The sequence below is a fragment of the Penicillium expansum genome (assembly GCF_000769745.1).
Source record: "Penicillium expansum strain MD-8 chromosome Unknown contig375, whole genome shotgun sequence".
Taxonomy (NCBI): Eukaryota; Fungi; Ascomycota; class Eurotiomycetes; order Eurotiales; family Aspergillaceae; genus Penicillium; species Penicillium expansum.
Genome location: NW_015971423.1, coordinates 2,559 through 24,282, shown reverse-complemented (window position 1 = coordinate 24,282; position 21,724 = coordinate 2,559). Strand labels below are relative to the sequence as shown.

Genomic DNA, 21,724 nt, shown 5'->3' with positions numbered 1-21,724 from the left:
ATAGAAATTTTCTCCCTTATTGGTGTTGGAGCTAGAATATAGGTGAAAATGGCTTAGAATGTGCAAAATGGTTCTTCATAAACAACCTTTGGCAATGGGGATAGTTGTCTCAGAGAAAGTATATGCTAAGTGGATGTTCATTATGAATAACCCTTTCAGATTCGTCATAGTGAGTATGGAGTACAACCCTCCCAGATTCCCAGATTGGAATGTTCCGAGGCAAGTAGCCGGAGTTCTACCGAGTGAAGTCTTGGCATTCCCATGGGGACCCCACACATTTCTCTTTCTGGGGAAATCTCTTCATCCCTGTAAGCCCGAACAGTCTGTGCACAGAACAACGCATGATGCATTTTAATTCTCTACCTCGGTCTTCTCCACACCTATCGATCTAATTAGCTCTCAGTGCTCGCTAACTTCTTCCGAATTTGCTCTCCGGGTACTATAAAGGAAATATGAGAAGCAACCTTTGAAACCTTGACGAAATCTGGGTAACTTGTTCCGAGTATGCCAACCTTGGCACCACGCGACATTTGGATCATGATCACCGCCTTGGCAACTAGACTTGGCTAGCGGGCATCGCACTTTTCCCACTCGGCGACTTCATCGGAGACGGAATAGCCGGCATCTTCACCAACATGTGTGCCGTACTCGCCGGCGATACTTCGGATCCTTGATAAAGTTTATTAGTCTGTTTGTTGCTTCCCCAATGTCACTGAGGGGTACCTGTACTCTGGCACCAGCCCTTACCATCCCCGCAAACCTATCAGATGATGTTTGAGGGGTGGGAAATTAGTGTGCCCAGCATACTAACATGAGGTGGTGGCTTGGGCTCGGTCGCCACAACCTATCCCGCGTTTTCGGAATTTAGCTCCGGAAGTAGTATCTACCGGGTCACGGGTAACTCAAATCCGTGTTTTGTCCTCGGATGGCAGCACCCTTTTTCTAGGCCAGATGGTTTATAATCATTACGAAAGAAAATTGAGGTTTTCCGAGATCGCTAGTGACGCCCGAAGATATGTTCAGGCCATACAATCCGGTTCGCCCACTCTTACTACAAATCCTGGTATAGTTTATGTGCTCAAGGAATAGAACATACTGCACTGACTGATAACTTCGTCAACTCTATAGTCTGTTTTCTAACCAGCTGAGCACAACATCACCTGACATTCATATGGAAACAATTCCAGTGAGACAAATCTATGCACGGTGTGAAGTCTTGCACCTTGACCCACTTCCACTCGGTAAGAAGGACCCTCGGGACTTAGCAGTAAGATACATTCACGCCGGGTTCGGCAGAACGCCGAATAATGCAAATTTGATTTTCTTTCTGCTCTTGTTTGTATTATATAAGTCTGGGATATCTGGAGAGATTTGATACAAAACGCATTCTCACCTGTTAATATGAGACCAAAAGTGAGTCGTCCGCACTTTTGACTTTACAGGATATTGGATGAGGCTCAAATAAATATTTACACAGATGCGTAGATGGCGTATGAGAAGAGGGGAAAGTGTTGATACAGAGATACAGAGAGCCTCGGAGTTTAGGCCACTACCTAGGTATTGTGAGTTAACTTCCAGAGATAGTTTCTTCCCGTAGTTATACGCATATCACTTGTTCTCCTCCATCCTCTCGTCTCATTAGAAAGATTAATCTGATTGCAATAAGTATCCTATTTAACTACACATATCTGTGTTCTACCTATCGATAGACGCTATCTTCTGCCTTTCCCAGGTTGTGTTATTTTATCTATCCATAAAATACCATCAAAATCCCTAGGTTGGGTCAATGAGTTATAACGCCTGCTTTGACCTCTATTAATTCTCAACGCCACTACATGAAAGCAAGATTATCTTGAAGCACGAAGTATAAGTTTATACGATCAAATTTTATGCTAACATCAAATTTATAAGTAGTAGATCTATAGTTCGTTCAATTTTAGGTTTGAGAATGCTTTTTTATCATTGCCCACACAAGCTTATCATGTAAAGAAAACATGAACTAAGCGCGGCTTGCTTTTTTTGGTTGCAAAAGCAACAAAAAATCAAAAACATACAACAGTGAGGATTCGCTGGTGGTCACCCACCCAACTACTAACTCACCGGCGTGTGGCTTAAGTACGGCTGAGCGGACGGGAAGCCCTGTTTTCCACACCCTATGGTCGTATGTATTATCTTGCGTGTAAAAGAGTGTTATAATGTGAAACATTGGAAAGTGATGAAGTGGTTAGTGACTGAGAAATAGGCGGGAGCTGGTATGAACACGGACTGAAAGAGGAGTTGACTCGCAAAAGGATTTTAGTTACTCTCAGCCCGATATCGCCCGGCCTGTACCCCGGGATGATACTATTGAAAATTTGGAGGAACGGATCTTGAGATATACACGGTCAACGGATCGTGCTGATGTAGTGGAACAGATTAGAAACATCCCTTTCTCGGACATGCAGTGAGTTTCTATTCGCCCATGGTGAAGTATGTATCTCTTGGATGCATTTTCCCTTGCACTCTCCCACTCTCCCCCTGGAAAATCAGGAATTTTGGGATGTGGGTGGCCACTTGCAACCCCAATCCAAGGATCAAGCACTGTGGTTAGCCATCTATTTCAGCTATTTATGTATGTATTAGGGGGAAAAGGGCAATATGCTCCATTCCTTCCATTATGCAGTGCGTATCTAGTCTTCTTGCGGTATTTCTATTCCCATTCGTTCCCGAGTCACCCCAGTAGCTGCTTGCGAACAATCAACCCGTGGCGGCAAAAGATGTACTCGTCGTGGTTATTGGTGTTATATCTCTGGACGCGCCAGATCTTGTGCGGGGTTTTCAATGTCAATGAAATCAACACTGTTCTAGAGACGGAAAGAATCTGATATATGCTTCCCACACAGATATTATTTGGGTAATATGCTGACTCTCGCGGGCATCACAAGTACCACTATCTAGCTATGAGTAAACGTCATCCTTAGCTTTTAGGCATTTGTGGTTGCTGTAGTAGCCAGCTTTCTGCTTAATATTCTCGGTCGTCGACTCTAGGCACTAAGTCCCATGGTTGGCATGGTTTTTTTATTCTATTTATCAGGTGGTCTAACGAAAAGTATGCGCACATTACAGAACACGTATGTCTATATCGCATTACAGCTGGCCTTTCAAGGATACATAGAGAGCAAAAACCAGAGTAGGAAATACGGCACACCTACTATACGCTTTATGTTCCAGGGATTCTGTTCAATTTCTATCACACTTATAGCCAGCTTATATCCTACGGAGCCGCTTCCTTGCCGGATTTGAGGTACTAGTATAGCAATCTTCAGGTTTCTAATTTGCTCTTTTAGGTAATTGTTTTTTTCCCTCTCTATTACAACTAGAATATGAGGACCTATGGAATCGATACCGAAAATGACAGCTTTGGGGGCCAGAAGCGGCTGCCTTTCCACCCGTAACCTTGGACATCCAGCCGCCCCTTGATCACCCTTGATCGCTCGCCCACTGCTCTGTAATATCACTATTCTGCATCCGCCCAGCGACATTTACCCTTCTCATATTCTTGGATGATTTGAGGCCCATAAGCAAAATTATAACCGCCGCCGTTTGGCGGGAACTCAGTCGCTCTTCGGGGAATCCCTGTCCAACGCCCTCGCCTCCGCTAGATCGACGTGCGTCTTGGCGAAACTCCGAGCTGAAACCTTTCGCTGGAACAGGATGCTTAGCTCTGCATAGGTCCGTCCACTAGGTTCAGGAATACAGAAATAGGTATAGATCAAAGATAAAACACAAGTGCCACCATAGAAAAATCCCGCTTTCGCACCCCAATTCCATGCCGACGGGTTCAGCATGTATGGTGTAATGATGTTGCTGATAATATTAAGGATATTATATGTCATACGTGCCAGTACAATTGACTTGCTGCGGAGACGGACGGAAGGGATCTCCGCCACAAGCGAGTAGCAGACTGGGCCGACGGTGACGTCGTAGAAGAATGTGTGTACAAGCAGCATAGATCCGATTGACCAGGCAAGCCCGCTGCCACCGCTGCTGTCCGCTGGGGACGGGGATCGAGACTCTGCGACACCCAGACCGCCAATCATCAGCAAGAGCACTGCCAAAATGGCCAAGCCCCAGAGGTAAATGCTTCGTCGGCCAAACCGTGGTAGCAAAATCCAGGCTACAAACACGCCGATGATGCCGAGGGCATACTGCACGATAGACATGGTGAAGGCCTGCTCCGTCGGTAGTCCCGCTTGCTTGTAGAAGTAGGTGGAGTAGATACGGAGGCTCGTCCCAGATAAGATTTGAATACCCCAGCAGCAACAGGAAATCGAGGTGCGGCGTAGATCTACACCGCGGAAGCAATCGATATAGCGAGTGCCTGTGCCAGATTCCCGCTCTTTCTCTGTCGTCACCACCATTAGTGTAATTGCTTGATCGGCGTCAAACTCAATACGGCCGGGCGATGTTAATCTAAGGAGAGCCGCTTTGGCTTCCTCTAAGCGATTCTTGCGAACAAGCCACCAGGGCGATTCAGGAGCGAAAAATATCCCGATCATTAACGGAATTGGCCAGACCCATTGCAGGGCAAAGGGGATGCGATAAGACCATTGGTCAGATCGTGTGAGTACTCCTCGCAGAACACCGGCTGAGAGTAGCTGTCCAAAAACCTATTAATATTCAGTTGGTTAGCTTTGTTATCTCATCCTTTTCACCTTACCCCCTTCACCACCCCGAAAGACAGAAAAGGGAAGAGGGGAGGGTGTGGGCTTTACCCAGCAGAGGTTCACGTAGGTGGTGAGATAAGCGCGAAGATGGGTCGGAGTCACTTCGGCCGCGTATGAAGTAGTCAATGTCTGAAAGATTCCCCAAGGAATGCCCATTAAAACCTGGCCAACTAGCAATACCTCAATGTTTGGAGCAAAGAAGGGGATGAATATCGTAGCAGTCATGAAGGCCAACGAGGCCAGCATCGTATTGCAAGATCCGAATCGTTCTGATAGATAACCGTTGATGAGAAGGCCCATGAGTGATCCAACCGAAGCACCATTAGAGAGGCCAGCCTGCCAAGAAGCGCTGATTCCATGCGTGCCATCCGGCAACTTCTGGCCGTACCTTTTCTGGAAAGCGGGTTGAGCAAAGAGGGAACCCACGAGCTTCATGTCGTAGCCTTCCATGATGAGGGTTAGAGACAGAAATGTGGACCATGCGACTGCCTTGGGATATAATCGGAGAGCCCGCAGAAAGGTAAGTTCATGTTCGCTGTGGGTGGCGCGACGAGCTTCATGCAGAAGGGTATCTTGTTGTTTCGGGAACGTGGCCCCATTTTCAATATAGGTCGTCATTTTCAGAAGCAATAGTGCTACCTAGGTAGGTCCTCGTATAGTTCTAGGGCAATTAATCCCGGGAACGGCAGAGTCTCCACACAAATTTGATGTGGAGAAAAACAAACCAACCTTGGAAGGGTTACGGGTTCCAGGGCTCCACTTGCCGGCCAAAGTAACCAATCGGATAATCTCACCGTATTAGATGACTAACCCAACCCAACCTCAGGTTGGAAGCCACAATGAAAGACATTGACACTCTCATAGAGCGGACACGCCCTGGGAATAAAAACGAAGTTAACAAGAAGATCAAAAAATAAAAACATACAACAATGAGGATTCGCTGGTGGTCACCCACCCAACTACTAACTCTCCGGCGTGTGGCTTAAGTACGGCTGAGCGGACGGGAAGCCCTGTTTTCCACACCCTATGGTCGTATGTACCATGTTATTGTGGGAAAGAATCATATTGTAAAACAATGTATGATCCTGCTGGAAAGCGGATATAACTGCTTTATCCACATACATATATCTCCAACATATCAAACATTCGTTGTTGTTGTTTTTTTATTGTTTATTTTTATAGAAAGCTCAGTGGTTCTGGCGTCTAAATGTATGACATTTAAGTTTCATTGAATTCCAGGGAATAACATCCATGGATATCTTCCCCTCAAGTCAGCCACAGAAAGAAGATTATCTTAGCGCCTATAACTATCTATTTCTAAGGATAGAGTATCTTCATAATGATATCTAGCCTTCTAAACATAAAGTTCAGCTAGATATTTAAAAGGTTGAATGTAAGCATTATGTCACGAACTACTTTCTCTGCTCGATTAGAAAAGAGAAAGTAATTTAAGTACGTGGAAGACCTACTTGAAGAAAGTAAATTTAATAGCTGGGAAGAGATCTCGAAACTAGAACTATCCTACCAGAGTAGTAAAGAATACCGAATAAGATTTATGCTCAGATCCAAAGACAAACCCACTTAACCTTGGTTGTATCATACGCGCGCACATCTGTTTGAGGCTAGTTCAGATATTACGCAACTAACCAGATAATATCCTGCCCGGAATAATTAAGAACCTCAGACAAAGTGAAGCTCAGCTTTGGCTTTCTCGCCTTGGTTTACTTCCTGTTGTGATGGATGGCGAGGGCATTGTTGGAACCCAGCCGCTTGGAGGACAGGATGCAGTTCACCTGACCTCTACTGAGATTTTGTAAGGACTGTATGGTTTCTCTCGGATAGTACTAGTTACTACATAGCTAAAGATATTTCACATGCGAGGTGTGCACACAAGCGAGCTATGCAGTCTGATACATATAGTAAATGGGATAAATTAAGCTGAATATCTCAACAATACGTGTCTATATGAATTGTTCCTTATGGCCTAATGCATTTCATATAATATCTTGCAATTTTAGAGGGGTTGAGGAAATTTAAGTGACATCTGGAGAACTATATATGATATAGAGGGTTTAGAGTTGTAATTTTGGATACTATAACAATGCACGCTTTCGTTCTATTCGAAATTGATATATACTACTAAAAATACATATTAACGGCTATCGGCAAACAAAAAAAAATAAGACGTGCTCATAAAATCCCAATCTCCCCCGTCATCTCCCCAACAGTAGGTGCAGGCTTTACAACCTCCATTGGCCCGGGCTTCACATTCATGTCCAAGAGATTCCTTCGTAGAATACACAAGTCATCCGACAACCTCCCAAACGCTTCCTGGAGACCTTCCCTCTGAACCTGCGCCCATCTCTCATACCCACGGCCTGAATCTTCAGCCGGGGTCTTGATTTCCGTCGTACCATTTGCAAAGATCATCATCTTCTCAGCCCGACTGAATCGCTCCCACGGCTCTTCCCCTTGCGCAAACCTCAGCCACAGCCTCGCCATCCGCTCTGACTGCTTCTGCTGCGCCGGTGGCAGTGTGTGCCGGAGCGTGCTCCATATGAATACATTCTCGAGACTGTGATGCGCCAGCCCGCCCCATTCGTTGTCGTACGGCGAGGGTTCGTCGAAATGGTACGCAAAGCAGCTTGGGAATGCACGCATCGCATCATAGTTCATCGCAAGGTACATCCCATCGGTGGTGAACTTCTCGATTGCGTAGAAGGTCTCTGTGGGGGAGAGTGAGGGTGTGATGTTGTATATCGATAGTAATTTCCGCGCTGCCTCCAGACCTACCACCGCGGCGCATCTGGATAGAAGCCCCTCGGCTTTCAGGTCCCGATACGCTTTATTCCAGATGATGCATTCGTTCCCAGCGTCGCCGATCATGATATGCTGGCACCATGCCGGGGGCTGAAATGTGCTGAAGCTGTTGTATGAGGGCATGGGGCTTTTGATGAGCACGTGGTCGTCGCAGAGTGCGAGGGTAACGACTGGAATCATAAATACGTCAACCATACTGGCTGTCAGGCGAGCCTCGTCGACCTGCAAGAGCTGCGCGAATCGCTCCTGGGGGGAGAGGTCGGTGGGTATTCCTAGGACCTCCAGGGTCTTCTCGTAGACGTTCTGGTACTGCTCGACTGTCATGATCCCACATAGTGGGAGCAGACCAGACTGTAGAATTGCCCCCGAAAAGAGAGGCTCGCCGCGAAGCAGATGAACATTTGTAGACACTGTAGCAGCCGTTAGCCCGTGATATTTACTTTTAGTATGCGAGTTACGTACCTCCTCCAGCACTCTGGCCAAAAAGCGTCACGCGACTCGGATCTCCCCCGAATGCCCGGATGTGCTTCTGAAGCCACCTCAGTGCTTCTACCTGATCCCACAGACCATAATTCCCCACACCCGCTTCACCGTGGCTTTTGTTATATGCCATAATTTCCTCACTAGCGAGGAATCCTAAAACACCCAGTCGGTAGTTAAGCGTGACGATGATCGTGGGGATCTGCGTATCACGAGATATATCCGCCAAGACTCGCCCATCATACATCCCCGCCGACCCAGCAGCGTAGGCGAACGCCCCGCCGTGCAGGAACACCATGACTGGGAGACCAGGTTCAAGCTCAGGCGACTGTGGTGTGCACGGGACGCTAATGTTGAGGTTCAGGCACTCGTGCTCTGAAGTTGGTGGGTTCTTGACCCATGGCCGATCTGGTACGGGGATGGGATAGAAATCCCGGGGTGGTTGGGGGCAGTAAGGTCCGTTGAATGTCAGTATCCGAGTGCTATTCGTTTCGTGCGACCGGGAGACCTACCCAAACTGTGTTCCGTCCCATCGACATTCTGGCCACGGCGACGGGGCAGGTTGAGGTCTTCTAAACCGCCCTGGGATTGTTGCATAGGGGATCCCCAAATATTGACATGTACTTTTATCGAAACATCGCCCGTGGATTGTGCCCAGTTCTGGAACCTCCAGTGAGACGGACGAACATACTATGGAGTCGACGTTTTGCATGGCGTTGTTTGTCAAAAGAGAGGATCGCTATTGGTAGGTGTTCAGTAGAGAAATAGAAGTCATGGGAATGTTATACATATAATGATAAATATCGAAGGGAGATAAAAGATAAGGTGGCTTCGGGTCTCGCATTTCGGCTTTGACTTCGGGTTTGCGGCCAAAGATAGGCAATCCCGGCTTAGGGTTGCCGAAAAGTCTTAATGTCGTGAACCCATTAAATAATACACAATAAAGAGAAACCACAGGGCCTTGGTCAGTCTCACATCACAAAATATCATCTCAATCGACTAATATGGCTCCAATGCTCAAAGAGACGACCGGCGGAATGGAACTCCCCAATTCGGCATCCAGCCAACCATATTGGTCCAAAAGCCCCTCTCCCTCCCTACTACATCGATCCCTTCATGAGAAACCAATCGTGGCCATCTCAGCATCCGGTCTCGAAATTGCTCTCCAGAACGGCTCTAAGATCATCGACGCCTGCGGTGGCGCCGCCGTGGCGGTAATTGGGCACGGAAACCTAGAGGTCATCGAAGCGTCCCTGACGCAAATGAAAGCCGTCTCCTACGTCCACACGCTGACCTACACAACATCCTCAGCCGAGCAACTCGCCGACCTTCTTGTCGGTCATAAACCAGGCGGCCTCTGCAAGGCATTCTTTGTCGGGAGTGGGAGCGAATCCGTCGATGGCGCTATGAAGCTAGCACGGCAGTATTTCTACGAAAAAGGCGAGCCACAGCGCACGCACTTCATCGCTAGAAAACAGGGGTATCATGGGAACACGTTCGGGAGCATGTCAATCTCCAACAACCTGTCGCGGTTGGCACCATACAGCGACATCTTGCTCCCTAATGTCAGCCACGTAAGTCCGTGCTACGAGTATCAATTTCGTGGGGAGGAGGAGTCCAATACCGAGTACGTTGCCAGACTGGCTGCCGAGCTCGACGCCGAGTTTCACCGCGTCGGTCCCGGAAACGTCGTCGCGTTCGTGGCGGAGACTGTTGGCGGTGCCACGAGTGGTTGCATCACGGCCTTGCCGGGGTATCATGCAGCGATGAAAGCGGTATGTCGGAGACACGGGGCTATGTTTATGCTAGATGAGGTCATGTGTGGTATGGGACGGACGGGCTCCACGTTTGCGTGGGAGCAGGAAAGAGACGAAGAGGGGCAGCCGGTTGTTCCGGATATCATGACGCTCGGAAAGGGGCTTGGGGGTGGTTATGCGCCTATTGCAGCTATCCTCGTGCATGAGAATGTGATTGATGTCCTAGATCGCGGAACTGGCTGCTTCAATCATGGACATACATACCAGGCACACCCTGTCAGCTGTGCTGCGGCTCTCGCCGTTCAAAAGATTGTCCGCCGGGACAGGCTGGTAGAGAACTGCGCGCGTATGGGCCACCTTCTCGAAGCAAAGCTGAGAACCCATCTTGGAAAAGAGGCGTATGTGGGTGATATTCGCGGCCGTGGTCTCTTTTACGCAGTGGAGTTTGTGAAGGATCGCCAGACCAGAGAGCCACTGGATCCTAGCCTAAAATTTGGCCCGGCTGTGCAGAAGCAAGCATTCGATATGGGAGTGGCTGTGTATCCGGGAGCTGGTACTATTGATGGATTCAAAGGGGATCATGTTCTCATTGCACCACCCTTTACTGTGAATGAGGGTGACCTCGAGCAGATTGTGACAATTTTAGCAAGTGCATATCGAATGATGGTTAAGAAGTTGGTCAAACTACATTGATGTACATTGATTTATCTGTATATAATGAAATTGAACATGAGCATGTGAAATCTTGCTACCACATTACCTTTTTAAACAGTGTATCACTCTCCACTTGCTCATTCCAGTTATGGCTTCAAATAGACTATGTTAATTCTCCCCATGAGAAACTCCCAGAAAAAGCCAATCTGTGCTGCAACCTTAATCTTGGACATATATTCAAAAAGATGGCCCTTTACTAATAAGGCTTTGGTAGGTAGATTTATAACTGAGTGATGAAAACATTGGAAGCAAGTCGGAACGCAAAGAGATAGATTTTTATCGAAATTTACTGGATAGCTTCCAAATCGAAGACACGAATAACCAAGGGATATTCCAAATTGTCGCCTAGTCAAACGTCTTCATTGCTTAGTTGTAATAGTCACAACGGTTCACATAACCTGCACAACCAGCTCTACCAACTATATCGAAATTTAACCCAATCCTCCTTATCAGTGCGGTCGAAGAATTCCTCGTTTTCGACGGTGACCACTTGCTGCCCCTCGGAGAGCTTTGCGCTTTCGCGGTCACGGCGACGATTTTCGAAATTATAATAAAAGCTAAAAGAGCTTCAGTATTTCAACAATTCAAAATCCAGCACAGAGTTAAAACTTACCACATAAGTATGCAGAGAAATAGCACCAAAGAGATCGAGACAAGCATTCCCCTCAGTCCCGTCCCATATCGAGGCGCTTCTGTTGAGATAAATAGCTGCGGGTTCACAATGTTAGCTACACAGAATGCCACAAACACCATGGAAGTGGTCATGAGCTTTTTGGAAAATCCAGCCACGTTGCTACTAATCAGGCTGAGTAGGATAGCATAGCCAGCTGGGACACAAAGAACAAGCCATACGCCAACGATACGAGCCCATGTTGAGGATTGGGGGAGGACGTCGAGCAAGACGATGCCGACCAGGGTGGGCGCAGAGACCAGGAACATGATCACAGTTCGTCCGTTCTTCATGCGGCTTGACAACAGCCCTGCAACCAGCATAGCTATGATCTCTACACCCCCTACGGGTAGAGTGAGCAGCGTCGTGGTAAGGCCGCTGAAACCCATGTCCTGGATGATGAGCGGCAGGAAAGACCCCGCGATATTAGTGATATTGCTAATCCCAGCCCAGGCGGCAATCATCCAGCATTGCGGGTCTGTCAAGGCCTCCATGGCTTGTTTCCATTTGAATATGGACGACCTCATCCCAGTTCGGTTCGAGCGAAGGCGTTCGACCGCGATCAACCGTTCCCGAGGAGTCAGGAATCTGGCCGTCATCGGATCAGAGGGGAGAAAAAAGAAGATGACAATGGACCAGAGGACGGTGAATCCACCACAGATCAAGAAGACAAGCTGCCATTCTGCCACCCCAGAGTCTGTCTGACCTACACCGTAGGCCAATAGTGCTCCGATGATGGCTGCCAGACCGACGAACCCGTACCAAGTGCTATTTCTGTTAGTCACTGCATACATAAAGTAAGACAAGGAGGCTTACGTGACGCGGGAACCTTGCTCCCCGTTCTTATAAAAGATCGACATCATTGTCACCCAGCATGGGCCGATGGCACTCTCAAAGACCCCCATGAAAAAGCGAAGAACGGCCAAACCAGCAAAGTTCTTCGCACAGGCACATAACAGTACCATTATCCCCCATAGGAAGACGTTGAAGCTTGCATACTTTCCAATAGGGAACTTGGTGAGAAGATAGGACGATGGGGCCTTGAAAGTCAGCTTCACTTCAGCCCGCGAGTTACATAAATCACATACCTGTGCTACTAGGTATCCAAAGTAGAACATTGAGGTGGCCCAGGAATACTCCTGGCCCACCAGACCTAGATCCTTGCGCATCCCATACACCGCGGCATATGAAGTGGTCACCTTGTCGAGGTACTGCAGACCAAAGGTCAGGCAGAGCTAATCCAGTAAGTCCTTCATTGCTATTTTTGTAGGCAGCAGGTTAGAAACTCACAATTGGTAGAAGGTGCAAGTCAATCTTTCGTCGCACGGCTTTTTCTTCTTCCTCTGTATATTCGATCTTCTCGGCTTGTGCCAGGAACTGAAGTCCGACATCGGCATTCTTGTCGATATTTTTCATGTCTGATGCTTCCACATCTACAACCCCCAAATTGAAACTGGGTCTTTTTTTATTAAAGTCAACCATTGCTAATGACAATTAATATGGTCAAATAAGAGAATCCATTCCGACGCGTCCGATGATGGTTGAACTATATACCTCGGGTTGACTGTTATCTAGAGTTTACGCCGAAGATAGGCAAGAACGATTTCGGGTTTCGGGTTGTGGCTTCTATCTCTTTTCCCGAGATTCGAGACTCTTTATCTCCACACAGCATCACCAGCTCACCATGAGAACTACGCTTGCTTGTGAATGGTGTCGGTAAGTACAACTTAATTCATATCATATACTCCTACTCGCTGACCACGCGCTATTAGCAAATCCAAACTCAAGTGCCACCACAACGGCTCTCCTCCGTGCAAGGCGTGTGCCTCCCACGCCGGGCGAGAATGTGTCTTGACTACTCCCCAGGTCGTGCGCCGACAACCGAAACCTCGTATTGCTTCACGATATCCTTACTTAGAAAACCCTGGGCCTGCTGAGCGGGCACCGGATAACAATGCCGATGTTGAGCCCCCAGAGCTAACACCGAGACCCCTTGAGTCAACCAATCCGGTTACAACAGTCGATCGCGAAATCGTTCGACGCGCCTGTCAGATCTTCACCCAACAGTTCCCCGAATTTGGGTTCCTCCACAAACCTACCGTCCTAGACCACATCCAAACCAATACTATATCGTCTCTGAAGCTATGCGCCGTGGTGGCATTGTGCGCTCGATATCTGCCCGAGGTGACCAGCCGCTACGGAAGTGCCCTTGCGGCATCGGAACATTTCGCAGAATACGTTCGGAAGAACATCATGGAGCGCGTGACCTCGCATGCTGACATCGACGTAATCCAGACCCTGGTACTATTGGGTCTACATGACTGGGGCTGTTGCAACGGTTTCAGAGCCTGGATGTATATAGGTACGACACCCCATTCTCGCTGTCAATAGTGAATAAGTGTTAACGATTATTAGGCATAGCGATTAGGATGGCACAAATGCTACAAGCGCACTTAGGAGACGATGGGAAGTCGGAAAAGAGTCAGATCAGTGTTGTATTGCGAGAGAGCATCCATCGGACGATCTGGGCCTGCTTTGTGATCGACTGTATGCTAGGATGCGGAAAGCATAGACCGCGAAGCTTCGAAGCGGAAAAGATCGAAATACCATTGCCGATGAATGAGGAAGACTACATTTTCGGTACCGATGCGTCGGCCGATCCTATGTACCTGACAAGTCACGCTGAGGCACCCCTGCCCACACAAAAGCTGGGAGTAGAATACTGCTTGTCGCTGACCATCCAGGGATTTGATATTTGGTCGACACTGTCCCGGTGGATCTGCTCCGGGGGAAGAAGAAGCAATCTCCCGACCTCGTCGTATCCTCCATGGCACAAGACGTCTTTCTGGCATCAGACGATGACCGCGCTGGAAAGCTGGAGAGCCACGCTCTGCCCTCGCTTACTATACTCTTCCAGCGGACTCAATCTACAAGCCCAGATCTCCCGGACGCAGGGCGAAAGCTTCGCCATCATCAATCTCCTATACTACACCATGGTCATCTACCTCAACCGAGAGTATATACCCTTTCTCCCTCACCGGGTAAGCGGCCCCTGCGGGCCAATCGATTCACCTTTACTCAAGGAACATGCGCCGCCCGGATGGTGGGACCGAGGCTCCAGGGAGCTTTTCGGCTCCGCGTCATCTATCATTCATATCATGCGGGGGCTTCAGAAAAATGGCATACAGCTGCAGACCCCATTCACGAGCTTTTGTGTCTTCACCGCTGCGGCCACATTGTCATACGCAAGTGCGTGGCCCCACATGGCGCCGGGAACTGAAAACGCGCGCGAGATGTATATCTGGGGTTTGGAATGGCTGCAACAATCATGCAAGCTGTGGAAGATCGCAGTCGGGTGGTGTGACACGCTGCAGAATGTGGATACGCTCTATACATGTCTTAAAAGGGATAGCCTACGATTTCATCACGTCGGGCGGGAACCGTTCATGGACTTGGAAGATAGTATCCAGAGGTTCGCAGAGACCAAGGCAGGGCCTTTACCCGCGGCCAAAATCCTTCTGGCTCTATCGGGGACCCCACAGCTTGAGATTAGGGAACCGGGGCGGGATGTCTCTTCAAGATCAAGGCAGACAGACACACACGACCGAGGGGACCAAGATGGGACTGTAGATAGCCAAGGCTCCGTGGGTCTTGCACAGCAAAGTCCGTTGGAATATACGAGTAGGGACTTTTTTGCGAGTCAGGATCTGATTGCGAGTATGATGGGTGAAGGGATTGGACTCGACTGGTTTCACGAGCTATCTTGGTAGTATATTTAGATGTGGAATGATATTTCGTCGACCTTATTGCCGACCCTGATAAACCCATTCTGTGAGACCTGGACGAGATATAAACCCGGCCCAATCACAATCAACTTGAGTCTAGAGTCCTTCGGGTTTCGGGACTGGACTGATAGCATTCCGGCGCAGTGTTTCCGAGGCATACCCGAGAGCCGTCTACCAAACTAAGTCTCTGATGATAAATGATCACAAAGACGATCTGCCTGCTATCGAAGCAAAATATATTTCCCGAAAGCCAAACAACTCCATGATCATACAAGAAAATGCAAATCTTTGATCCACTGACCCCAGCCGAGGCTATCCACAGAATCATCGCCCTCCAGCAGGATGGATCCTGCAAGTCAATATGGTATTGCATTGCGGTACGTGAATCTCTTATTGTATTCCAATTAAGTATCAACTCACTAACTCAACTGATCGCCATATATTCAGGCCTCTGCGTACGCATCCGCCAACGCCGGCCCCCAAGTGACCGAAGTTTACAAAGTTGCGATAGCGAATACTACATCCGCCGCAGAGCGGCGCCACATTCTACAGCGCATCCTGGAGACTCTCATCAAAGGGACCATGCTGTACGGCGTTCCCCGACTTCTCAACTCCTTCTACCCGCTTGTCAGTTACGTCGAGAAGGAAGGTCTTCTGGAAGGTACCTCTCCGGAGCCAGTCCTCGATGTGCGCAAGAACATGGCAAACCCATTCGATTTGCAAGAGCGGGGTCTGAAATATTTCCAGAATATCTACCGCGATGACATGGATAAAATATTTGCCCCGATGCACAAGTTCGCCCCGGATATTAGTGGGTCTTCTTTTATTTTTTTTCCACTTTTTGCCTGGTTTATCTATACATAGGGACCATAGCTAACGATGGGACCAAGAACAGCTATCAGTTCTCCTTGAATATGGCCCGTACCTCTCGGAGACCTCCATACTGAGCCCCATCGAAACTTCCCAGATCACAATTGCAGCCCTTGTTGCATTGGATGTGCCGATGCAGGTCAAATGGCATATGAGAGGGCTGATTCGGAACCAGGGCACTGCAGATATGGTGGAATATGCTCTCCATATAGCTGAGATCGTCCGCGTTGCGGAAGGCGTTCAGTTGAAAAATGGTCTGCCGGATCTCCGTGCAATCCAAGAAGAGACACTTTTCTGAGCATGAATGAGGTCCTGTCGACTTAACGCATACCTGGGCCTGTTGGGACGTTTCAACTCAAATAACACAGCAGATAGGTAAACTCTATTTAACCTGACCCCTCGCTATGTGATATGGAGGATATAACTATTGCTAACCTCTTTCATAGTATGTCTAAACTGAAATGAGACCAACAGTTCGTTTGCCTTGCCATCTATGCCTTGTCTTGGAATGCTTATTTCCAAAACCCGGGTATCTCAATCGCCAGGTGAAACTTGATTACACGCGTGGTCAGGCACGGTGGGTCGAAGGACCTATTGTGCCTGGATTCACCCGGTGCTATGCATGGTTATATAGCTTGTCTAGGTAACAAATAAAAATATCAAGATACTTGGGGGGAGGTTAAGATACTACGAAAAACGATAATCTTAATATTTTAGTATTCAATATATATCTAGGATCTAGAGGGAGTACTATTACTTTCTAAGTGAACTTCTATAATTTATAAATTATCTAAATAACGCGCTTTCTCGCGTTTTTAAACGTGATATAGAGAGATAACTAGTAATTAATTCTAAATCATACTATTAGAATAGTACATATAGAATAAGGCTTAGAAATGGGTAAAAAACGAAGGGTAATTTTAAAAACCCTAAAAGGGGGTTTAACTTCTAAATTCTCGGCAGATTTATACTGTTTGGGGCCTATTTGGGGGCCTATTAACCCGCAGTAGGCTTCCTACCATAGGCCCATTGCCAATCGGTAGGCTCGAGGCTGGGCCCAAAACCTAACCCACTTGCGGGTTGGGTCCGGGTTGGGCTTTGGGCTTTGCGGGCTCTGCGGAAGTCTAACCTACAATATGGCAGAATCCCATACAATAGTATCCCCACATCTGTGAATGGGGGACTTTTACATCTCCTAACCATTGTGTATACTCTGTTGGTTCCAATGTTGATTTCGCACACCAGAAAATCAGTTCGCTATACATAGATGAAGTGGATACAGTTCTACCTCGAGAATAGGGAGCGCCCCTAAAAGAGCGCCCCAGGCAATGAATACCCGAGAATTTTACGGGAGAACCCATCGCCACTGAATGTTCAGCTCTCCGCCAACCATAGATACCCAAGGTTCACTCTCGCCGTAGTCACAGTTTCCATGTCACTTGACTGTATGTGGTGGGCCAAACGCCCGATTTTCCAGGGGCAATAATGCCATTAGGATCGATTGCGTTTTTGATCACCTCGTTAAATTTCAAGAAACTGCTGTTGTTCCAGTTGTATGCTCCCATAATTTGGTCCATGACATCCAGATGCGATCGATACTCGCCCCATCCGTTGGCTGCACAGTCATCAATAAGCGTCCTGACGAGCCACTGAACTTTTTTCTTTTGCTCCAGGTCCTTTTTGTTGAACACAATGCACACAATATGGTCTAGAAAGCAGCCCGAAGATTAGTTATGCTGAGCAAGCACTACCGGGAAGGCTTGCCGAAGAGTTCTAGGGCTAACTTACGCATCTCTCTCATGCCGACCGTAAATGTCCCGATGAAGTCTAGGCCAGCCTCTTGGCATCTTTTCTTGGTGATCCCGCATTGCAACATTGCATCTTCCCCGGCTACCTTTGCAATAGGAGAGAAGAACAGATGGGCGCCATTGGGGATCCAGTCAATCCATTTGAGCTCGTCGTAGGTTGGAATACCTTGCATGGTTTTGTGACGGATACGAAGAATCGAGTTCTCGGGTGTGTCTTCCGGAAAGTAAAACTTGACACCAGGGATGACCGAGAAGGCCTCTTTGACTGTTTCCCAAAGAGCCGTGCGAATCCGCTCAGGTCCCTACCAGGTGTTAGCCGGGAGAGTCTGAACGACACCGACAAAGATAACTCACATAAAGAGCTCCATAAAAGTTCCATCGGCCTAGGTTGAGCTGCTTTGCTATTCTGTCCAGGTCCTCGTCAGAAAGAGGCTCGGTCTTTGGTGAATAGGATAATTTATTTCCAAGAACTGCTGCATCCAATAGAATGTGGCGAATGGTGGGCACATTCTGAAGTGCCATATTCAAACGAAGGGGCCGAATGATGTCGACCGCCAGAATTTGCGGTTTACTATTTTATCGCACGAAAGGAAACCAAATTTGAATACAAAGGCTGATACCCTATGACAAGCGCACGGTAGGCATCTCAACTAATTTTTACGTTTATCTGATGTCCCATAATACCCTAGATCTCTACAAAACAAACTAGTCAGTAAGCATCTTAAGATCAAATAAAAATTTTCATTCTGCAATTGATGCGCGTTCAGCCCTATATGGAACTCATAAAATCTCCTCACCCAACCTTGGCACCCAGCCGCACCACAAGTTTCCCGTCCAGTTCATTCACGCGCCCAGCATAGCTCTCTAGTTCGTGAAGGCCAATTCCTGTAACTCTTGGTTTTACCAAGCCTTTGCGAACAAATTCTGCGGCCTCTGTAATATCCACACGATCGCCCGTGATGCTCCCAACGATCCGAATTCCATAGTCGATCAAAGGGAGAGGATGAAGCGATATCTTTGAGGTAGGCGGTGGGATGCCTACTGCGACTAGGGTTCCGTGGTAGTCTAGACAATCCAAGGCCTTTTCATAGGCTGCTGTAGCTCCAGCGCACACGATGATCGCAGAACAAAGCTTGCCCTCCGTTTTCAGAAGCACGGCGCTCCTCAGGTTGTCCTCCTTCTCAAAGTCCAATGGACATCTGCTCCTGCGTCCATGCAAAGAAGTCTTCGCCGCTCTCCTCCATCGATTGCGATAGGTCGATAGCCCATCTGCTTTGCATAATAACGCCAACGATCCCACTGCACCTGCAGCGCCAGAAATACCAAACCCACGAACCTATTGGGAGGTTCGCCACCTTAAGTGCTTTATAAGCCGTAGCACCGGCACACATTATTGGTGCTAGCATCTCGCTAGGGACTCCATCGGGTAGAGGCGTGATATATCTCTCTGGAACGACAGTATACCTGGCCATGGTACCCGGAACATCACGCCCACTGAAAACCTGCTCTAGACATCGTGTCTCGTCTTTAATATCGCCATCACACACGCGACAAGTTCCGCATGCATCGCGAATCCAGCCAATACCGACCAGACGGCCGACTGTAGCTGCCTCACTTGTGTACCAAGATCCCACGGCGGAAATCCGACCCACGCCTTCATAGCCTAGAATAGATTAGCATGGGCCAAGATAGCCGTGGGCAAGTGACAGATCAGTTCCGCAAAAACCAGTGACTTGTAATTCAACGAGAACTTCATGGGGCTGGATGATTGGGATCGCGAGTTTCTGTGTCTCGAAGTAGAACTTGAGACCTTGCTGAGAATCATTCTGTCAGAGATAATATCCACTAGCCCTGATTGAAATGAAGTGTCTTGCATTTTGAAGGACTGCAGCTACCTGATACGATGGTACTCTTTGTTTTGAACCGGAGCTCATTGTAGGAAGTTTGGGAGGAGTAATGGTAACGATGATTATTTCATAATTAGAATGTTCGACATGCAAGAACGGCAAAGTCAGACTTGATCTGAGAGTAAATCCTAACTCGGCGTATATTTCATATATTTACACAGAACATAGATGGGATTCGTAACCTTCCATATCTATCACACCCCCTTCCCTACCGGCAATTCTCCACACCTTCGGCATATATTTCCCTCTGTGTCCCTCGGCATAATCTCAACGTCAACTCCTCCACTAATTATAGGTCCTACCTTTGTGTATATCCGAAGTCTCCAATTCGGCCCGCTCTCACCTAATATCCGGGTGGGGAATGATGTAGAAACCCCGTCACGGATGTGGGAGAAACCCGCTGATCCGCTCTTCACCTACGATTTAATATTTAATTCAGCAGTCAGCTCTACGAGGTCTTCATTTTAAGTATTCATCTTTTTGAGATTTCAAGATGTTCTACAATATTATCAACTCGGAGCGCCGGTCCGGAGACACTGCAACAGTCACGAACCCCAGGACCAACGAAGCCCTCTGGGAGGTGGCAGTCGCACATGAGACGGACCTTAACGACGCAGTCAAAGCTGCAAGGGCATCATTTACCTCTTGGAAGCTCTTGTCTATCGAGGAAAGACAGAAGTACCTACTCAAGCTAGCCGATGAACTAGAACAGCGAAGAGATCAAATACATGCGCCTCTGGCAGCAGAGACCGGGAAATCCGTAACAAAATCCTTCCGCATTTTGATTATTGGAAATATTGCTAAGAAACTCCTTAGAACATCCTCGCAAATATCGAGATTGATGACACTTTGGCGTTTCTCCGATTCAACGGTATTGCATATCCACATTCGGAAATATTGTCTTAGCTGGAAAAGCTGACTAGTCTAGCACCTCAATCATTGCCCGATAAAGTGGATTACGAAGACGGTAAACTCAAGATCGTGTCTACCCATCATCCTATAGGAGTGGTGGGTGCGATTTGCCCTTGGAATTTTCCGCTCGTGCTAGCCGTCGGCAAGATTGCTGCAGCGCTCGTCATGGGAAATTCCATTATTGTTAAACCGTCGCCATTCACTCCATGTTCCACTTTGAAATTCGTTGAGCTTGCGACATCCGTACTTCCCCGGGGTGTACTCCAGGCGCTCAATGGAGACAACGATATGGGAAGACTTATTTCCATTCATCCAAGGATTGACAAGATTAGTTTCACTGGATCCATTGCGACTGGAAAGAAGGTAGCGGAAAGCGCGGCCCAGACTCTGAAACGAGTGACACTCGAGCTCGGTGGAAACGACGCAAGTGTCATCTGCCCCGACGTTGATGTCAAAACTGTTGCTGCAAAGGTTGCTGGTGGGGTCTTTTTCCATTCGGGTCAGATGTGCGTTGCTACGAAAAGGGTCTACGTGCATGAGACTATTTTTCAAGAATTCCGGGACTCTTTTGTGGAAGCAGTCAAAAACATCAAAATCGACCTTTCTGGTGACCAGTCCCCTCTGTTCAGTCCTGTCCAGAATGAGCAACAGTACAAAATTGTCAAAGATATCATCGCCGATTGCAAGGAAAACAACTACACTTTACTTTGTGGGGGAAATACCGACGACAAGCATCTAGGGCTCTTCATCGCACCAGTTGTTGTGGGCCAGCCACCACATGATTCTCGCATTGTTCAAATGGAGCAGTTTGGTCCTATCATTCCGCTTATGAAGTGGTCTACTGAGGATGAAGTGATCTCAAGGGTCAATGGGACAGATACTGGCTTAGGGGCCTGCGTGTGGGCAAAGGATGTTGACAATGCGGAACGCATTGCACGGAAACTCGAAGTTGGATCGGTATGGATCAATAGCGCTGAAATCCCCAACGCGCGCGGCTACTGTTGTGGCTGGAAGCAGAGTGGGATAGGAGGCGAGTGGGGAAACCAGGGCCTGATGTCGTATTCTCACACACAGATAATTCAGCTGTGCAAGTAGACTATCCACAGCTCTCATAACAGAGATGACATACTTCAATTGTGTAAAAGAACCTGCTTCAACATAAACACAAGTTTATTGACAATCGACAAAGCTTAATTTTCTCTATTGGGGGGCTTTTCTCCAACTTTTTCTTCTCACTTTATTATCCTAAGGCTATCTCAAACCGGTATTTGAGCCACAACGCTTTCCAATATAAA

The 21,724-nt window shown here is 47.9% G+C and overlaps 8 protein-coding genes across 8 annotated transcripts; 4 read left to right on the top strand and 4 right to left on the bottom strand.

Annotated features, from left to right (window-relative positions):
- Positions 1 to 3,593: 3,593 nt before the first annotated feature.
- Positions 3,594 to 5,324, bottom strand: PEX2_108890 (uncharacterized protein; the record flags this gene model as incomplete). The annotated part of the gene is made up of 2 exons (XM_016748157.1): positions 3,594 to 4,649; positions 4,755 to 5,324. The coding sequence occupies 2 exons, from the start codon at positions 5,322 to 5,324 to the stop codon at positions 3,594 to 3,596; spliced, it is 1,626 nt and encodes a 541-aa protein (XP_016594999.1).
- Positions 5,325 to 6,896: 1,572 nt separating this feature from the next.
- PEX2_108880 (Carboxylesterase, type B) lies at positions 6,897 to 8,718 on the bottom strand (the record flags this gene model as incomplete). Its single annotated transcript, XM_016748156.1, has 4 exons — positions 6,897 to 7,936; positions 7,989 to 8,414; positions 8,519 to 8,588; positions 8,698 to 8,718. The coding sequence occupies 4 exons, from the start codon at positions 8,716 to 8,718 to the stop codon at positions 6,897 to 6,899; spliced, it is 1,557 nt and encodes a 518-aa protein (XP_016594998.1).
- A 292-nt stretch (positions 8,719 to 9,010) lies between these two features.
- On the top strand, positions 9,011 to 10,456 carry PEX2_108870 (Pyridoxal phosphate-dependent transferase, major region, subdomain 2; the record flags this gene model as incomplete). The annotated part of the gene is made up of 1 exon (XM_016748155.1): positions 9,011 to 10,456. One exon carries the CDS (start codon positions 9,011 to 9,013, stop codon positions 10,454 to 10,456), a length of 1,446 nt encoding a protein of 481 aa, XP_016594997.1.
- A 433-nt stretch (positions 10,457 to 10,889) lies between these two features.
- PEX2_108860 (Major facilitator superfamily domain, general substrate transporter) lies at positions 10,890 to 12,629 on the bottom strand (the record flags this gene model as incomplete). The annotated part of the gene is made up of 5 exons (XM_016748154.1): positions 10,890 to 11,034; positions 11,091 to 11,915; positions 11,964 to 12,187; positions 12,236 to 12,382; positions 12,438 to 12,629. 5 exons carry the CDS (start codon positions 12,627 to 12,629, stop codon positions 10,890 to 10,892), a joined length of 1,533 nt encoding a protein of 510 aa, XP_016594996.1.
- Positions 12,630 to 12,831: 202 nt separating this feature from the next.
- On the top strand, positions 12,832 to 14,917 carry PEX2_108850 (Zn(II)2Cys6 transcription factor; the record flags this gene model as incomplete). Its single annotated transcript, XM_016748153.1, has 3 exons — positions 12,832 to 12,863; positions 12,920 to 13,509; positions 13,563 to 14,917. 3 exons carry the CDS (start codon positions 12,832 to 12,834, stop codon positions 14,915 to 14,917), a joined length of 1,977 nt encoding a protein of 658 aa, XP_016594995.1.
- A 293-nt stretch (positions 14,918 to 15,210) lies between these two features.
- On the top strand, positions 15,211 to 16,100 carry PEX2_108840 (uncharacterized protein; the record flags this gene model as incomplete). Its single annotated transcript, XM_016748152.1, has 3 exons — positions 15,211 to 15,309; positions 15,380 to 15,743; positions 15,823 to 16,100. 3 exons carry the CDS (start codon positions 15,211 to 15,213, stop codon positions 16,098 to 16,100), a joined length of 741 nt encoding a protein of 246 aa, XP_016594994.1.
- Positions 16,101 to 17,223: 1,123 nt separating this feature from the next.
- Positions 17,224 to 19,544, bottom strand: PEX2_108830 (Alcohol dehydrogenase superfamily, zinc-type; the record flags this gene model as incomplete). Its single annotated transcript, XM_016748151.1, has 7 exons — positions 17,224 to 17,510; positions 17,591 to 17,912; positions 17,965 to 18,181; positions 18,408 to 18,879; positions 18,947 to 19,273; positions 19,337 to 19,436; positions 19,506 to 19,544. The coding sequence occupies 7 exons, from the start codon at positions 19,542 to 19,544 to the stop codon at positions 17,224 to 17,226; spliced, it is 1,764 nt and encodes a 587-aa protein (XP_016594993.1).
- Positions 19,545 to 20,010: 466 nt separating this feature from the next.
- PEX2_108820 (aldehyde dehydrogenase family protein) lies at positions 20,011 to 21,524 on the top strand (the record flags this gene model as incomplete). The annotated part of the gene is made up of 3 exons (XM_016748150.1): positions 20,011 to 20,277; positions 20,334 to 20,388; positions 20,446 to 21,524. The coding sequence occupies 3 exons, from the start codon at positions 20,011 to 20,013 to the stop codon at positions 21,522 to 21,524; spliced, it is 1,401 nt and encodes a 466-aa protein (XP_016594992.1).
- Between the last annotated feature and the right edge of the window lie 200 nt (positions 21,525 to 21,724).